This window comes from Cetorhinus maximus, chromosome 2 (genome assembly GCF_964194155.1).
Source record: "Cetorhinus maximus chromosome 2, sCetMax3.hap1.1, whole genome shotgun sequence".
Taxonomy (NCBI): Eukaryota; Metazoa; Chordata; class Chondrichthyes; order Lamniformes; family Cetorhinidae; genus Cetorhinus; species Cetorhinus maximus.
The window spans coordinates 57,521,936-57,542,006 of record NC_135880.1 but is presented as its reverse complement, the minus strand read 5'-3'; the positions used below and the strand labels follow the sequence as shown (position 1 = coordinate 57,542,006).

The window sequence follows — 20,071 nt, the reverse complement described above, 5'->3', positions numbered from 1 at the left end:
CAGTTGCCATCTTCTCCCCCGTTACCCCCTCCTCTTTCCTCACCCCTTCTCCACCCTTCCCCTCCCAACCTCACACCCCCCGACAATTTCATTCCCTCCCCAACCTCACCGCCCAACACCTTCATCCCCCTACCACCCCCACCGCCCCCCAACCTCAGCCACCCCAGCACCTCTTCGTCTCCCTGTCGGTCCTAAACCTTCCTCTCCCACCCCCTCAACCATCATCCATTGTGAGCATCAACAGTAACTTTCCAGCTTCCATGAGCTGCTTCGTAGCAGAACCATGTCTATGAGAATTCGCCCAGCATGCCATGGATGTTCCTCCAGGATCCCGTTGCTGTCAGGCTCCAGCATCTTCTGCTCCTTGGATGTCCACGAGGTCAGCAAGGCCCTGGCAGTAAGTCCCAATTTCAGCACATCCACAGTTGTCAAAACGTGTTGTGCACTGGCGTGTTTTCCCACCGATATGGGCAGACGATCCAGCGTGGAGCGGATGATTCTGACGGGCTGGCCTTATAACGATATGCTGATGTATTACAATGAGGTTCCCGACGTCTGATGCAGGGAACGCAGCCCGCCATTGACGGGATGAGCAGACGATTGCAAACTGGTTTCACGATGTCATGAAACCGATTTTTGGCCTTCTCGCCATATTGTCCACTCACGCCACCGAACACGCCCGATGTCAGCAGACATGGAAAATCTCGGCCAAAGGAATAGGTAGTCATCACTGACAGCAATAAACAGTTGGAGAGATGAGTAGAACACTACTTTGAAATATACTTTAGAAGGAACACAGTCAGCAAGGAAGCTCTAAGCACCAAAGAGAGTCTCTCTGTCATGGCAGAGCTGGATATTGAACCCACAGTGCGGGAGCATAACAAAGCTATTGAATTACTTGCCATTGACAAAGCTCCAGTTGCTAATGCTCTACCCCTTGAACTCATTAAACATGGGAAACCAGCACTCCTGCAGCATCAGCACAAACTTCTCCATCTCTGCTGGAGGGAGGGGCAGCAACTCAGAAAACGCGTGATACAAAGATGGTGACCCTGTACAAGAACAAGGACGACTGCAGTGATTGCAACAACTATTGAGGCATCTCCCTGCTGAGCATCATGGGAAAAGTATTTGCCTGTATTTGCCTTGTCAGACTGCAGATCCAGGCTGAACACAACTATCCCTACTCCCAGTGTGGTTTGAGAACTAAGAGATCCACAATTGACATGATATTCTCAGTTTGACAGCTTCAATAGAAATGCAGAGAACAACGAAGATCACAATATATTGCCATTATTGATAACACCGAGGCATTCGACCATCAGAGGAATGGTGGTGTACTTTAGCTGCTGAAGAAAACTAGCTGTCCTCTGAAGCTGCTCAGCATGATCTCCTTCCATGAAATGATGTCTAAGGTCAACTATAATAGGACAACATTGAAACCCTTTGAGATCCACACCAGGGTTAAACAGAGTTGTGTTCTGGTGCTGCCACTCAATGGCAAAGAGAAGAATATGTTAAAGTTATATTGCTTTTGTTCATCTACAGGGGATGCCTACTTCTATACTAAAACTAATGGAAAGCTGTTCAGCCTTGCTCACCTGAGGTCCAAGACAAAGGTGTGCCAAGTCCTCATCAGAGAGTTGCTCAATGCTGATAATGCCACACTAGCAGTTCATACTGAGGAACACCTTCAGCAGCAAATGTGAAAGACTCCCTCATACCTATAAAGAGCTTGGTTTGACCACCAGCATCAGGAAGACAAACGTCATAGTCCAAGATCTTGCCATACTGCCATCTATCGGCATTGACAACGTGACGCTGGAGGTTGTTGTTGCTTCACATATCTAGGTTCCACAATCACTAGCAATCTGTCACTTGATGATGAAATCAACACATACATCTCAAAACCTGTAACTGTTATGTCCAAGAGAGTGTGCAACAAAAGCAACCTGATTGAGAACACCAAACTGTGAGTCCACCAAGCCTGTGTCCTCAGTGCACTCCTTTACAGTAGTGAGACTTGGACAACATATGCTAGCCAGTAGAAATGGTTGAATGGTTTCCACCTTTGCTGTTTCAGGCCTAACCTCAGTATGTTTTGGCAGAACTAGGTCACCAACTCGGAGGCCATCAACATCTGTACAGGCTCAGCCATATTCATCAGATGGATAACTGCCTAATACCCAAGACCTTCACAGTGAACTGGCCACTGGGTCATGACCGGATGGATGTCCATACCTCCACTACAAGGACGCCTACAAACGAAATATGAAGATAGCAAATATTGACACAGACAACTGAGAGACTGTTACCAATGGCCATGACCTCAGGAGGCTGACTATCTGGAGGGTCAGTAGAAGAGTTGAGGCGAAACGGAAAGCTCAGCTGGCCAAAGAAAATAGAGGCCAGAAAATCCTGCACTTTCTCACCCACTGTCTTCATTTGTAGCAAATGTGACAGAGATTAGCATGCCTGAGCTACACAGGTGTTGTTTAACACAGTGTTGACCACCAAGAGGTAAACCATCATCTCCTGATTCAGAAGGCTGCCAGAGAGACAGAGAGACACTTAATGAACAGGGAATCATGGGTTCAACAAATCAGCCATACTACCAATTTTTTGATTTGCAATCCTGATGCATAAAGCTATGTCCTGGGAGAACTAAAGACAAAATTTTAACATCAGGCTCAATCATTAATTTATTTTAGTCACATAGTTGCAGAAACATTCCAATTGGCTGTATAGAAGGAACTGAGTCAGGATTGTCTCTCCTGAGTGCTATCCAATGGCCAGTAGGTATGTGCATGTACAGCAATCATATGAGGATAGAATATGGCTTGGTTCTGTTGGCCTGTGGTTAAATGGCATTCTACCATTCACTGTGAAAGTTCACACAATAATAAGTCATTGGACTGATATAACAAAACACAACAATGGTTCTCCCGAGGTGAGGTGAGAGTGGCTGCCCTTGACACCAAGGCCACGTTTGACCGAATGTGGTATCAAGGAGCCCGAGCAAAACTGAAGTCAATGGGAATCAGGGGAAAAACTCTCCGCTGGTTGGAGTCATATCTAGCATGAAGAAAGATGGTTGTGGTTGTTGGAGGTCAGTTATCTCAGCTCCAGGACATCACTGCAGGAGTTCCTCAGGGTAATGTCCTCGGTCCAACCATCTTCAGCTGCGTCAGCAATGACCTTCCTTCCATCATAAGGTCAGAAGTGGGGATGTTGCACAATGTTCAGCACCATTCACGACTCCTCAGATACTGAAGCAGTCCATGCCCAAATGCAGCAATGCCTGGACAATATCCAGGCTTGAGCTTCCAAGTGGCAAGTAACATTCGGGCCACACAAGTGCCAGGCAATGACCATCTCCAACAAGGGAGAATCCCACCATCACCCCTTGATGTTCAATGGCATTACCATCACTGAATTCCCCACTCTCCACATCCTGGGGGGTTACCATTGACCAGAAACTGAAGTGGACTAGCCACATAAATACTGTGGCTACAAGAGCAGGTCAGAGGCTAGGGATCCTGCAAAGAGGATCTCATCTCCTGACACCCAAACCATCTTTAAGGCACAAGCCAGGAGTATGATGGAATACTCTCCACTTGCCTGGATGAGTGCAGTTCCCACAACATTCAAGAACTTTGACACCATGCAGGAGAAAGCAGCCCACTTGATTGGCACCACATCCACAAACATTCACTCTCTCTACCACTGACGCACAGTAGCTGCAGTGTACACCATCTACAAGGTCCGCTGCAGGAATTCACCAAGGCTCCTTTGACAGCACCTTCCAAACCCATGGCTACTACCATCTAGAAGGACAAGGGCAGCAGATAGATGGGAACACCACCACCTAGAAGTTCCCCTCCAAGTCACTCACCATCCTGTCTTGCAAATGTATCGCCGTTCCTTTACTGTCGCTCGGTCAAAATCCTGGAACTCCCTTCCTAACAGCACTGTGGGTGTACCTACACTAGATAGACTGCAGCAGTTCAAGAAGGAAGCTCACCACCACTTTTTCAAGGGCAGCTAGGGAAGGGCAATAAATGCTGACCTAGCCAGTGACGCCCGCATCCTGTGAACGAATAAAAATAACTATACCCTAGCAGGGGGTTCATCCTTCGGCAAACAAGTGAAAGTAAACTAAGAAAGTAGGCAAGAATTCCTTATATCTATAAATTATCAAACGTTAATATGTTAAGTACAAGTTATAGTCAGTGCTATTAAAAGCAAACAATCTTATTCTGCAAAATACAATTCCATTTTGTTTCGAACCTCTTCTCTATTTGGTGGCAAAATGAAGCTTCCAAGTGAGCTCACATTATTAGCAAATGTGTTCTTTTGTAGCTAGCAAACTCAAACAATCAATAACCTAGGATGTAAAGAAACTTAATTCATGGAGAATCAAGTAAAGCTATATTTTGTTCACAATTTTCTACAAAAATGTTCAAAAATTAATTTTGAACACCATTCATCCAGACTTACATTAACAAAATATGGTCCTCTTGTTTGTGGGGAGAATTCGAAAACTCCACCTGGGTCATCATTTTGTAAAATAATTATCTTTCTACTGGTAAATCCTGATTTCACAATCTGATTTTCAGGGTTAGTTCTGCAAATGAAACACAAAGTCAAAAACAGCAATTGTCTCAGGTTCACGAAAATAATTGCATTTGCATTCAAATCACAGTAAATTATTTAGCTGCAGTCTTTGTTAACTACTTCCAGTTTTAAATCTTAGACTGAATAATGTGCATTTCTTTTTAAATGCCAAAATCCTATCCAGGCATACTGTTAACAAAAATCAAAGCAAATGAAAATCTTTTTTTTCAACAGTACACAGCCAAGTGTCCATTAAAAAATCAAGTCAAAGACAGTATTAAATAATTAAACACACCTACATGCAAACAGATTAGACAATTCAGTACCAAATAAAATTAAACTCACATGTATATAGAATCATGACCACAAAAGTGTTTAACTTATAAACGTATATTAATTTCTGATCCATTACTAAGCAGAAAATAGCATTTAATGTCCTGCGATACACGGCACAGTGTACCTGTTATACACCATAATTTTCTCCTCTGTCATTTCATACGAGAATTATGATTAAATCAGCTCAAGCTGAACATCCAACATCAACAACATATATTAAAGAGAGACTGAAACAGAGATTTTGTATTTATTTGGCATTTATTACAACTTCAAGCCCAAATATACAGAGAAATATAGGGGAGAATTTTAACATGGGCGAGTGGGTGGGCCTGGCTGCAGGTGGGGGAGTTAAAAGGGCAAAACTTTCGAGCGCTTTGGGAAGCTGGTTTCAACCCACCGACCTCCAAGTTTTACAAGCAGCAGGCAGTCAATCTGCTCCCAGGAGACTGGTTGATACTTTAAATATGTTAATGAGGTGGAAAGCCTCAGATATCCCTCATTTTGAATTTTAACTATGGCCGGTTGGGGTTCCCACTTCAGGAAACTTGGCAGCTGCAACAAGACAAGAACAGCCTCAAGGAGCCTTCACAGTGCTCCTTGTGGGCCAGGAGAAGCATGATTGCTTCCCCTGGGCCCCCACCCTCCCTGACCATCAGACCACAACCCCCATACAAACCCCTACCCTTTGGGTTTAATCCTCCCCAACCCACATCACCTCCACCGCACCACCCCCCACTGCCCCAGCCCACTGAGGATCAGGTCAAATCAGACCCCTTCACCCCCAGTCCCTAATGAGACTGGGGATCTGAGCTACCTAGTCCTGTGGCCACCTCTGGAGTGCTCCCTTCACAACTGGAAGCCAAGCTGATCAATCAGGCTGACTTCCAGGTAGGAAAGGTACAAGGCCAATAGTCCCATGTTACAGAGTTAAAACTCCACAGCGGCTGGGGAAACCCAGACTTCTGAATTCCCAGGGCATGATCAGATGCCCCCGATGCTAGCGCCTCGGCAAATAAAAATGAACTCCATTGAGAAATGTCTCTAAGAATAAAAGGAGAACAATACAAAGCCATGGTGAAGAATTAAGATTGATGATGGTAAATTGATCAAAAAGAATGAGTTTTAAGTCATTTAAAAGTACACTTGGAAGAAAAGAGGAGGTTCTGGAAGAGAGCTCCAGAGAGTTGAGTAATGGCAGCTCCTACCTAAAGTGCAAAAGGAGTGGAGAACGCATGGAAAATCTTAATTGAAGGATTGAGGGTGTGGAAGAAGTAAGTCAGGTGCATACAGTGGAGTCGGCCTTCCAGAGAATGGGAAGTCAGTGTAGATTAACAAGGATTTGTGATGGGCGAGTGAGATTCAATGATAGGCAGGAATATGACCAGCTGAATGTTGAATGAGTTGGAGTTTATGGAGGAAGGAGAATGGGAGATCAGTAAGGGGTATTTTGGAAAGAACAGCTTAAAACTTCCACAGACTTGGCAAGGGTATGAAACTGCAGCAGAGTGGACTTGCACCCATTGCTTTGGCCTCCCCATGATTCTATCCCAAATCTTAGGGACAGGGTCATTTCAAGGTGAGCACCTGTAGGGACACAAGAGTGACGTCAAACAGGTATAGGAAAAAAGTTGTCTTAGGCTCCTCAGGGAACAGAGATGCAGCTTTCTAAAAATGATTCTTCCATCTGGAAGGTCTACTTTTGGCCCCTCAGGAGGTGCAAAATGGCACGCTAGTTCACAGCTTTGTTTCAAAGGGATATGCTAAGTAGAATTCCCAGAGAAACCTGAAAATGCCCTTAAAACATGCCAGCAAATTGCTGATATGCACCCTCTGCCCAAACCCCAAACTGGAATTTTATCAATCTAGAAGTGACAATGCTTTAAATTAATAGTTTGGATCAAATAAATGATCCCATCTTTCAGATATAGTTGATACCAAAAATGTTTTATGTGTGTATTACATAATTCGGTAAATTTAATGACATGGTGATCCAAGTGCAAATTTTAGAGACAGCCACCAGGCTGCCGGGTGCCATGGCAGGCTGTTTGAAAGGCCCACCTCAATGCTGTGGGACTTCATCCCAGTTAAAATGAAAACAGAAAGGCCCTCCAGCCCTCACACCCGCTCACCCCCACACACTCCCCATGCCCTTTCCATGCTACCTCATGCCCCTCACCCATGCCTATGGCCACTCATGCCAGGATATACCACCCACCAGCTATGGCTTCTCATGCCCCCATGCCGAGGTATGCCTGCCACCCATCCCCTTATGGCCCCTTATGCCCCTCATAACAAGGTATGCCCCACAAACAACCCCTATGGCCTTTCATGACCCCCTATGGCATTTCCACCATGCCCATTCACCCACTATACTCTGCACAGAATCAATGAACCCCGGTTATGTATTCTTGGCTGACAGCCTAGGCATCCATTAGAGTACAAAAACACTTGAGCCCCAGAGGAAACATTGTTTGATTGACAGCTCTGGCTCTCTGATATATGCTGTCAATTCCAGTATATTTAGTTACACAAGGTTAAGAAGCTTCAGGTGCTTGCAGTTTCAGCTATTGAAACTTTAAAGGGTCTGAGTCATTGACACTTTTATTGGACGGTAGTAAAAATGAGTTTTCTGTTAAGAAACAGGAAAGTTGTAAATTAATGACTTTTTTAAAGCTTTTTTTAAAAAAACACCCTACTGTCACTATAGGCTCATTGCTTTTATGCAATGTATGGTGAGTGAATTGGCATGCAAGTGCCATAGCAACTTCTCCAGTGCCTCTCTGTCCTTTTAGTGATGCAGAGACTGGAATTGTGCACAGTTCTCCAAGTGAGATATCAGACATTCACAGAACAAAAAACAAATATTTGGAAAAGTTGGGGTTGTTTTCCTTGGAATGGGGGCAAGAGGGGCCATAGGGGTTGTTTGGGGGTATACCCTGGCATGGGGAACATGAGGAGGGGCCATAGGAGTTATTGGGGGGCACACCATGGCATGGGGTGCATGAGGTAGGCCTTTTGAACTTACCTTTTAAAATATACCTCCATGCAGACATGGTTCATGATGCCTCTGAGGTGTCCTGAACCATGACTCTTTGGAAACATGACCAGACTCCATGAAAATTGTGGAGGACTATGACATGCCTCTCTCTGCAAAGGAGCTGGCCAGGTCAGGAGTGCAGGGTGCAGGCTTTTGACCTGAACCAACCCGCACCTTTTAAAGGCCCTGTTGAAAATTGGAAACCCCGGCAGTGGGGTGTGGAATCCTGGAATCCAGTCTCAGCCAACACTTTTAAAGGATTTGCAAGATCTTCCGACTCAATGAAAATCCAGCCCTCCATCTCTAACTCCTATGGTTCTCCCAGGGTCACTCCACAGACCCAGTGCACAGCTCATGCACCATGCTCTCAAAGGGCCAATTTCTCTGTTCTTCACTTTTCCACCTTTTCTTGTCACCACACCATCTCCAACTGCCAGCTTATGCTGAATTATTGTATTATTGTACAGGGAAACATTGTATTATATCCATACATTTCATCCCTTCTCTCTTCCCGAAATCCAACTGCTGAATAATTATTACCTGCCAGCTCTTATTTCAGCCTTAAAAATGATCAATTTTATAACCTTAATGTTAATAACTTTATGATCACTTGACCCCAAATGTTTTCTTACTTCAAACCATCTTATTTCTTCCACCTTATGAGTTGGCAGGCTCAACTGCTATTTAAGAATAAATTATTGAAGTGCTTTAACAGACTATCTTATGCACACCCCACTATAAGTTCCAGCTATTTCAGGAAATAAGAGACATTTACTGCTGTAGCATGAAGTCCAGCAGAAACAGATTTTGTGTTTGGCCTTTGCAAGCAACAGAGAAAGTAAACTTCATTCCATCACTGAGTTGGATTCAAACTCGGGTTCCAAAACCAATATGTCAATCAACTGTGTCCTCTAGTTCCTTGATAGGTCAACATTAACTAACCAACTCTGCAGAATAACATTGCATATTTATGGTTTCTGGCAAACCATGCTAATAGTTGTTCCTGCATGCAAAAAACAGAAATTTTAAGTTTGCATTCTCAAATCACAATCAATCTGTAGGCATCAAGTCAACAAACAATTTTATGTGGTGACCAACAAAGCATTGACCAATATCAATTTTCAACTCAACAACAGTTTCAATGACATGAACTACAGCCATGCTGAATTGTAATAGCAATAATGGCAGTACGGTATTTTCTAAACTGCTTGATTAGTGTTAGTCTCCATTTAAACAGGTATAATACATCTAGCTGAGTTCATGTAAAGCAAAACGCAAAAGGGCAATGCAAAGTAGGTTACCTGGAATAAAATTGTGATAAGCAAACAAAGCTTCTTCAGGATCCTAACAACACTGTTTTTCTTTTTAATTGTTAATGAATAACCAAAACAACTACCAAATAAAGACAGTAACCATGGAAGCAACTTTGGGATGTTAATTAACCACCTTATATGTTGCAAACCTAAAGCTTCCTTGAATTCAACCATGCTGCATGCAAACAGATGATGTGTGTGGTAGGTGTAGGTGAAGTAGATGAGAATCATAATATTTTGAGCAAAACCTGAACAACACAATTCATTCTACTTACCTGAAATATATCACAAATCTTTCTGTCTCTACCCTGTAGGCACAGAGTGGTAGGGGATATGAATTTTCTTTCCAGGAGTTTCAGAATATAGGATAAAAGAGAGGGTTTTTTTTCCCTTCTGCAATATCGCATAGCATGCACATTATAAAAATCCTACTTGCTCTGATGACAATTGTATTCAAAGGGCTTGCTATTTCCCAATGAACTAGTGTAGCCCCATGACTAATCAGAATGTCAAGATCTATTCAGGATACCATGCCGAGATGCATCCAGAAAGAGGATGATTGCCAAGCACTGCACACACTAACTGGGCATACTAGAACAGCTGAACAAATTTTATTTGAGGTTTAGTGATAACATGTTGTCCTTGTATCTGAAAGCATCAGCAATGTCAAGTTCTCCTAGCTTTTGTGTTTGAAACATATGCTTATTCTTTGAAATGCACCATTTTTACACAGAGCCAGGAAAATCAATATACAAAGAGTGAACTTTCTCACAGTAGTTGGTGACTGCTTACACAGTATTAGAGTTGCCTTTTCTCGCACTGGGTGTAAATGTGAAAGTGAATCTTTTTCCTGAAAGAAGAATTGCATTTTTCTGTGGCTTCTGAAGACTCCTAGGTGATGTAATTGGTTCTCCATACCATACATACATGTTAAAAATGCACAACTGTTGTTATTCAAAATATATATTCACAAATGTATTTACTCATAACTATTTGTCCCAATTGACAAGCTATATTGCTCCACTGGCTGGACCGGCAACCAAAAACGAATACAAAAGCAAAATACCGCAGGTACTGGAAATCTAAAATAAAAACAGAGAATTTTGGAAATACAACTAAGAAGCTAATGCTGCAGCAACAATGCAGTGCTACATTGTTTGGAGACTGGGAATTGCATTCTCATAGCAAAACAACAGCAATACGTACATATCTGCTCCACAGCCAGTTTATTCCTTAGGTCTAGAGAGTATAGGCAAGAGTACTGCTTTATCAAAACGTTAAAATGGCTTTACCTAAGTTTACAAAGTGTTCAGAAAATCCAAAGCACTATCTAAGCTCTTATCCTCCAGTGTCAACCCTGCACCTTCCAATAGATCTCAAGCTACTGGTTCTAGAGTTTGGTTGGGACCTGCTTCAGATGTATGGACTTGGATTTTCCTCTTCCAACCCAGTAGGGTCAGACAGAATTTCTGCATGCTGCCCTGATTGCATAATGACCCTGGCCCAGTTTCCTGGGTTGTCAATGTCATCTTATATACATGGCAGGCTCCAGAACATATGAATATACAAATTAGGAGCAGGAGTAGGTCACCCGGCACCTTGAACCTGCTCCGCCATTCAATAGGATCATGACTGATCTAATTTTAACCTCAACTTCACATTCCTTGCTATCCCGGTAACCTTTCACCCCCTTGCTTATCAAACACTATTTACTTCTGCCTTTACACTGTCTCAACCACCTTTTGAGGAAGAGAATTCCAAAGTCTCACAACCCTCTAAGAGAATAAATTGTTCCTTATCTCTGTCTTAAATGGGCAACCCCTTATTTTTAAACAGTGATCCCCAGTTCTAGATTCTCCCATAACAGGAAACATCCTTTCCACGTCCACTTTATCAAGTCCCCTCAGGATCTTATATGTTTCAATCAAGTCGCCTCTTACTCTTCTTAACTCCAGTGGATAGAAGCCTGTCCAGCCTTTCCTCATAAGACAACCTGTCCATTCCAGTTATTAATCTAGTAAACCTTCTTAGACATGGACTCTCTGTCCCTTCCTGTCACGGTCAGTTTATCATTTCCCATATTAATACCTTACTCTCTTCCTTTGCCTCTACTCTTTGATATAGCACATCTTGCCCAAGTTTGATCCCTCAGTGGGAATCCTACCAGCAAGCAGGAGACTGCAAGCGGTCCCAAGAAAATTAGCAATGTAAGAGAGGGAAATAGGACAGCTTGATGAGCCCTCCTGCTCTGTAATGTAGTAGGTTGGATTGAGGGAAGAAAGTCCATTCTAGCACAAGGAGGCAGCAATTGGTCATATTGCCCCATTTTGAATCTATTTCTACCATTATCCAGTGTGATTTAGGGTGTGATAGCACAGGAAAATGCAGGCCACACTGTCACTATAGTTTATATCTGAGATTTATTCTCAAATTTTCCTTAGAATACGAGTAGCTCAGATGATTGATGGCTCTGGAAGTGGTCCATGCCCCATCATAAGCACAACGCTTGCTGATCAAAGAGTTCATTGTGGTAATGGTAATTCAACAAATTGGAGCTTTGTATTAAAATAATCTTACATGGATTCTAACTGGAGAAAAAAAAAGAACTATTAAGTGAAATCCTATTACTAGTCTGGTTTTGTAACTTTTGTATATTTTCACATCACAACTTATGCTGTCTTCCGCACCTGCATCCACAATAACCTTTGATAAGTCGGGCACAGTATAGTCAGAAGTAAGCTCTACTGCTACTATCTGTGCTGACAGATACAGTTTGGCCAAGAGACCTGCTACTTGAATTCAGACTGAAATACTGGACTGCATTTTACTAAGGGTTTTCCTACCCTGCTGTCAGGCTGAAAAATGAGTCCCAAGCCCGCTCTTGCCAGCATCAGGACTGGCTCATCAATTTTACCACAGGTGGTTTCCCAACTAGCCGCCTGCAGGTTTGCCATCCAGTGGACTCCTGATGCTCCTGACCCAGACAGAGGGCTAGCAGCTCTGAAGCCTCAGCAGCCCCACCAGGAGAGGCCCTCTCCACGAAGCCTGAGGTCTCCAGATGCTGCAGGGAGCTGCCCTGCTGTTGGAAAAATGTTGGCTGCCCTGTAAATTGGTCCATAATAGGGCCTTTGATTATGCAAATTGGCTGTCCAACTCAATGGAGGGGACAGCCGATCTGCCTCACAGCCCATCACCTGCCCATTCCTGGGAAACTTCTCCTGTGGTGAGACAGTGACAAGATGCAGTCCCTGTGGCTCCCTACTATTTTACTGGCTTCTTCCTGCAACCTGGAGACTGGTAAAACTCAGCCCATTGACTTCAGGTACTTGCTTCAAAAATAGTTCTCCTACAGTTAGTTCTTTAATAATTTAAACTTTAATTTATGATAATTTAATTGGTGGCAGAACTTTAAACACCGGTGATTACAAGATGCTTTGTTGGTCTGTATGGGGCAGTTGTGTGTATTTCAGGCGTGCAGCTTGCTGGATGCCAACACATGGCTGTCTATTCTTCCGACGGCAAGTCCATTCTGTATTTAATGTTACCATTGAAAGCACTATGAAAGGCACAGTTGAAAACAGATCTTTTAGTGGTGCACACCACCTCTGGCAGCAGCAGAACTGCCTCTTTTAAGTTGCCAATTTTCTGTTAACAGCAGGACTGTCGGCAAACTGATAATGTAACTGCTGCGGACGAAGGCCAATTAGAACTAATTAGAACCCTGCATTAGTTCAGTTTTACTTTGATATCCAAACTAATGTTGGTCATCTTATTATTGCTCATCGGAAACAAAGTATTATCCATATGATAATAACAAGGCAAACAGTGTAGTGAATATTGTGCAATGAATGTAACAATAACACATTTTCTGTAGTTTTATAGCAAATTGTAATATATATTTTTATGACTTAAAGATGTCTCTCACAATGTCTAAATTTAATTATTATTTCAGTCTATTTAAGTACAACAGCTATTAAGAGGGATGATGCCGAATTGTAAGCAATTGCAAAACAGGATCTTAATATTTTCAGCAATATGCGTTTATATATCAATGTCACATAATACAATGTTTTTCAATAACTTGTATGTTAGCAAGGCTGGTGTACAACAAGAAGTGCTGAGCAAAGACAATTCTATGGATGCACATTCCAGGGGAGAAACTGGGAACACAGGTCGGGAAATCACGTTTCCCACATTGTTGGGCTGAATTTTATGTGCCCTCAGTAGGTCTGTGTCCCAGAGGGTGGAAGTCCCACTCGGCCCTGGTTAATCAGCCCCTCAGGGCTTTATGGCTGCGGGACCGGTGGGCATGGAGCATGTCGGCTCCACGCTGATGTGGTTTCGGGGGGGGGGGGGGGGGGGCGTGCAGTTCTCCCCCCGCCCCCTCTATTATTCAGCCCATTATGTCTGTTATGGATAGAAAGGCCTGGACTACATGTTTGGAATTTCTTAATATGCGCTCTTGGAAGACAAGATTTCACACTACAGTACATATCCGAAACTGGTTGGGTCTTTCTTTTAAATATGCAAATCAAGGTCCAATGACATCACCATGCCCAACTGCGATTTTAATGGTGGACTAAGCGGGGAAGCCATGCTTTACCCGCCAGGTGAAAATGACTGAAGAGGAGCTGGGGCCTGAACAGGCCCAAGCAGGTACGCTGTTTTAGTTTCCTTATGGGCCAACAGGACCAGGAGCACTCCTCCATTTCCCACTGAGTGAAATTAGGCCCCGATTCCGAACTCCGAATTACAAAACCCTCCCGAAATTCCCTCCTAATGGCTGCCCAGAAGGAAAAAACAGTTCGGACCAATACTCTTATTTCCCAGTTTTTACTAGTGTTCCATTTTAAAGTATACAAGACCAGTTCGGACCAGTATTCTTATTTCCCAGTTTTTACTGGTTTTTTCCCTTCTGGGTGGCATTTCTTTGATCCTTGATGTGACCTCCTGGTGTCTAAAATTACACTTCTCACTGTCAGCAAGCAACCATTTCCAACTAAGTCTAGGCAGGGGTGTGCAGATGGGGCTCGTGTGTTTAAAATGTCGTTAGCTGTGCGGATGAGGCTCATCTGTTTAAAATGCAGAGGGCCTTATGTTGCCACAGTTAGGAGCATTTGACACTTGACACTTCCCCCACCGACTCAATACCTCTTCTGGGTTAAAATCGAGCCTACTGGCTAATGGAAAAATCTGGGTCTACCAAAAAGCAACTGAAATAGGAGAGCTGATTTAGCAGTGTCCAGACGAGCTTCCAGACTACATAGACAATGGATAAAAGCAGCTGTGGATTTTGGTTGGATATGATCTGTCCAGTTTACCTGATTTTTTTGTACAATCACTGTATAAGTTATGCACACTGGGCCAATTAACCTGATAAAATTTTGGTTTGGTAAACATGGCTATTAGTTGCATCGTGGTGCACAATAATATTTGAAGCTTGCAAACATTTTGATATTTACTGGATCTTGTGCAGTTTTAGAACTAACAACATTGCTTACGTTCAGGGTTAATTAAATGATTTCCATCCTAAATTAGCACTATAATCAAATACCATGTATTGTGTGTGAGATCTCCAGTAAAGAGTCAAGAATTCCTATTGAGTCATGAAAAAAATAACTTGCATTTATATAGCACATTTTGTAACTTCAAAAACATCGAAAAATGCTTCATAACCAAAGAAGTACTTGTGAAGTATAGTCAATAGAAAATTTATGGCACAGGAGGAAACCATGCACAAAGATAAAAACAAAAAGCTAAAAGCTACTGCGGATGCTGGAAATCCAAAACAAAATAAAAACAAAATTACTTGGAAAAACTCAGCAAGTCTGGCAGCATCGGCGGAGAAGAAATCAGTCAACGTTTCGAGCCCTCATGGCCCTTCGGCAGAACTGCAGCATAGTTTCAACAAGGGAGAAATATAAATTGGTTTAAGGTGGGTGGGGGGTGGGGGGGGGGGGGGGGGGGGAAGAGACACATTGAGGGTGTGGTGTGAGCAGATAATCAAAAGATGTCAGAGACAAAAGGGTCAAAGAGGTGTTGAAGGTGGTGGTCTTTGTCTGAGAAAAGTGCTAATTAAGAATGGAAAACAGGATACTTAAAGTACAGCTCTAGTGGGGGTGGGGTGGAAAGACTAAAGGTTTTAGTTTTAGATTTAAAAATAATGGAAATAGGTGGGGAAAGAAGAATCTATATAAATTATTGAAAAAAAAGCGGGTGGGGGGGGAAAAGAAACGGGGTGGGGATGGGGGGAGGGGGAGTTTAAGATCTAAAGTTGTTGAATTCAATATTCAGCCCAGAGGGCTGTAAAGTGCCTAGTCGGAAGATGAGGTGCTGTTCCTCCAGTTTGCGTTGGGCTTCACTGGAACATTGCAGCAAGCCAAGGACAGACATGTTGGCAACAGAACAGGGTGCAGTGTTAAAATGGCAAGCGACAGGGAGGTTTGGGTCTTTCTTGCGGACAGACCGCAGGTGTTCCGCAAAACGGTCGCCCAGTTTGCGTTTGGTCTCTCCAATGTAGAGGAGACCGCATTGGGAGCAACGAATGCAGTAGACTAAGTTAGGGGAAATGCAAGTGAAATGCTGCTTCACTTGAAAGGAGTGTTTGGGCCCTTGGATGGTGAGGAGAGAGGAAGTGAAGGGGCAGGTGTTGCATCTTCTGCGTGGGCATGGGGAGGTGCCATAAGTGGGGGTTGAGGAGTAGGGGGTGATGGAGGAGTGGACCAGGGTGTCCCGGAGGGAACGATCCCTACGGAATGCCGTCAAGGGGGGTGAAGGGAAGATGTGTTTGGTGGTGGCATCATGCTGGAGTTGGCGGAAATGGTGGAGGATGATCCTTTGAATGCGGAGGCTGGTGGGGTGATAAGTGAGGACAAGGGGGACCCTATCATGTTTCTGGGAAGGAGGAGAAGGCGTGAGGGAGGATGCGCGGGATATGGGCCGGACACGGTTGAGGGCCCTGTCAACGACCGTGGATGGAAAACCTCGGTTAAGGAAGAAGGAGGACATGTCAGAGGAGCTGTTTTTGAAGGTAGCGTCATCAGAACAGATGCGACGGAGGCGAAGGAACTGAGAGAATGGGATGGAGTCTTTACAGGAAGCGGGGTGTGAGGAGCTGTAGTCGAGGTAGCTGTGGGAGTCGGTAGGCTTGTAATGGATATTGGTGGACAGTCTATCATCAGAAATTGAGACAGAGAGGTCAAGGAAGGGAAGAGAAGTGTCAGAGATGGACCATGTGAAGATGATGGAGGGGTGGAGATTGGAAGCAAAATTAATAAATTTTTCCAGGTCCAGACGAGAGCATGAAGCAGCACCGAAGTAATCATCGATGTACCGGAGAGAGAGTTGTGGGAGGGGGCCGGAGTAGGACTGGAACAAGGAATGTTCCACATACCCCATAAAGAGACAGGCATAGCTGGGGCCCATGCGGGTACCCATAGCCACACCTTTTATTTGGAGGAAGTGAGAGGAGTTAAAGGAGAAATTGTTCAGTGTGAGAACAAGTTCAGCCAGACGGAGGAGAGTAGTGGTGGATGGGGATTGTTGGGGCCTCTGTTCAAGGAAGAAGCTAAGGGCCCTCAGTCCATCCTGGTGGGGGATGGAGGTGTAGAGGGATTGGACATCCATGGTGAAGAGGAAGCGGTTGGGGCCAGGGAACTGGAAATTGCTGATGTGACGTAAGGTGTCAGAGGAATCACGGATGTAGGTGGGAAGGGACTGGACAAGGGGAGAGAGAAGGGAGTCAAGATAACGAGAAATGAGTTCCGTGGGGCAGGAACAGGCTGACACGATCGGTCTGCCAGGACAGTTCTGTTTGTGGATTTTGGGTAGGAGGTAGAAGCGGGCCGTCCGAGGTTGGGCGACTATCAAGTTGGAAGCTGTGGGAGGATGCAGCCCATGCAGCCCATCGTGGCTGTGCCAACCAAAAAAAAGCTACCCAGAATAATTTCATTTTCCAGCTCTTGGTCATGGCCCTGTAGGTTTCAGCACATAGGGAACATGTTGTAACATAGGGAAACACAACAGGCCATTTACACACAAGGTCCCCAAACAGCAATCAGATAAATAACTAGACTATCTTTGTTTGGTGATGTTGGTTCAGGAATTGGTAAGGACACTGGGAGAACTTCTCTGCTCTTCTTCCAATAGTGTCAAAAGGTCTTCTATGTCCGAACAAGAAGCCATTGGGGTCTCAGTTTAATGCCTCATCTGAAAGAACATCTGCAAGGACTGCAGTGGTTCAAGAAAGTGACTCACTGCCACCTTCTCAAGGGCAATCAGGAATGGTCAATAAATGCTGGCCTTACCAATGATACACACATCCCATGAATTCATTTTTTTTTTAAATTACCCTCTCCAGCACAGCATGAAATGTAACCCTTGATGATGTACTCAAGTCTCTGGAATGCGACTTAAACCCACAACCTGCTGGAACAGGAGCAAGAGTCCTATCACTGAGCCAAAACTGACACTGTTAATCACCACTGATATAATGAATTTGTCATACTTGATAAATTAAGGAGAAAGCTAACAAGTTTTTTTTAATTATAGACAAATAAATCCAGTGGGGAAAAAAACACATACCGGTCTAATGAGATAATCAAAGACTCATTTATTTCAGGCAAGTCATCTGATTTTATTGTGATGTTGATTGTAGCGTTGCTCTGGCCTGATAAGAATATAACAGATCCATTGATTGGGCTAAGGTCATCACTGGTGATATTGTGATGATTAACCCCTGTAGGTTTCAGATGCCAGTATACCTCTGCAGAGCCATCAGTTCCATCTCGTTGCAATTCAATATATATCTGAAAACAAGACCACGACAACTCAAGAATAACTAAATTTTTTGGAATGTGTCTGCTTTAAAACCATCAGTGATCTGTAAACATAATAAAAAATAAGTATCTATTTACTATTCATAATATTCACATAAATGTTTCTTGTTGATTCCATCTTCTGGAATAGTTTCAAATTGTGCAAGGAGATGAGAAAGGAATTGTCCAGATTTTCTTTCCCCAAATTGGTCTCATTTTTCAGCCCTTCCAGGAGATCACATGGTTCTGAGTGGAGGGGCAGAGTATGCATTTTGATGCATTGAGAATCGGGACTATAAGGAACAGGTTGAAAGGACCAGTAGTTTGTAGATTCGTTCCTATATAGTTATCATTTTTCTGACAAAAACCTTAACTTGTAGTTCATATATACCTGACTATCAGAAGAGTTCTCAGGTTCATAAACAAGAAGAGTTTCATTGCTGGTAAATCCAACCTCTCCATTTGCTAAATTAGGAGTAACTGTCCGTGAGATGTTTCGAGGATCACCCAGCCTGGGACTCACTGATGTAACAAGAGGAATGTTGTTTACTAACTCCACTGTTTCAAGCTGGAAGAATTAACAGAAGCTTGTCAGACTTAAATCAACGCTAAATTCAAATATCAAGCACATCAAGTTTAATGAAAATTAAATACTTCCATGTTTTTCCAGGCCTTACAACCACTAAATTCATGACAAAAACAATTACATCTGGTGCTAATTTTTAAATAAATATAAACAATTCTTGCACTGAGGCCACAACGATGCAATACAAATGTAGCAAAATACAACAGGACTGAACTTCCACAGGGTGACAATCAAAGTTGGATTGCCACTCCGTTCCCAATTTCTTACCTTCATTTTTTTTCGATCCTATCCCACCCAACCTGTCAACTCAGGCTGGATGAGATCCAGGCAGTGCAGTGCATCCCCAGAGCCCAGCACCAAAGTGCAGCTGTGTCAAGGGGAAGATGGCCACACCCCTTCTTTATGGCACCAGCTGTCATAAATTAAATAAATTAAAGGTCCATGAAAGTTTAAAGGTCTTTGACAGGCCAGGAAGAAGGTAAGTAGATAGGATTTGGGGAGTGGTGGGGTTCAGAGATGAGGGGTGGAAATCGAATGTCGGGGGGTCAGAAGGGGGTCAGGGGTCAGGGTGGGTCAGAGGTTGTAGGGGGGTCAATAGTCAGAGGGTGATCAGAGATCAGGAGGGTCGGAGATCAGGGAGGGTCTGAGATTGGGGTCTAGTTGGAGATCGGGGGATGGTTAGAGATCAAGGGGGTGGTCGGAGATCGGGGGTCTGGTCGGAGATCAGAGGTCTGGTCGGAGATCGGGGTCTGTTCGAAAACATAGAAACATTGAAAATAGGAGTAGATCATTCGGCCCTTCAAGCCAGCTCCACCATTCAGTATGATCATGGCTGATCATCCAACTCAATAGCCTGCTCCCGCTTTCTGCCCATATCCTTTGATCCCTTTCGCCCCTAGAGCTACATCTAACTCCTTCTAGAAAACATACAATGTTTTGGCCTCAACTACTTTCCGTGGTAGCAAATTCCACAGGCTCACCACTCTCTGGGTGAAGAAATTTCTCCTCATCTCAGTCCTAAATGGTCTACCCCGTATCCTCAGACTGTGACCCCTGATTCTGGACTCCCCCACCGTCGGGAACATCCTTCCTGCATCTACCCTGTCTAGTCCTGTTAGAATTTTATAGGTTTCTATGAGATCCCCCCTCATTCTTCTGAACTCCAGCAAATGTAATCCTAATCGACTCAATCTCTCCTCATATGTCAGTCCTACCATCCCAGGAATCAATCTGGTAAACCTTCACTGCACTTCCTCTATAGCAAGAGCATCCTTCCTCAGATAAGGAGACCAAAACTGCACACAATGGGCAGAATTTTGCTCTCGGATGGCATGCAGGCCCCACCGGCTCAGCGGTGGGCGGACAG

The 20,071-nt window shown here is 43.8% G+C and overlaps 1 protein-coding gene across 1 annotated transcript in view; it reads right to left on the bottom strand.

The window, feature by feature from the left end:
• Window positions 1-20,071, bottom strand: part of adgrv1 (adhesion G protein-coupled receptor V1) — a 735,500-nt gene that overhangs the window by 649,880 nt on the left and 65,549 nt on the right. Inside the window, exons 9-11 of the mRNA XM_078557559.1 lie at window positions 18,511-18,687; window positions 17,887-18,110; window positions 4,501-4,627 (exon numbers count right to left, since the gene is read on the bottom strand). Of these exons, the coding sequence (XP_078413685.1) occupies window positions 4,501-4,627; window positions 17,887-18,110; window positions 18,511-18,687 (528 nt within the window). The remainder of the gene's footprint in view (window positions 1-4,500; window positions 4,628-17,886; window positions 18,111-18,510; window positions 18,688-20,071) is intronic.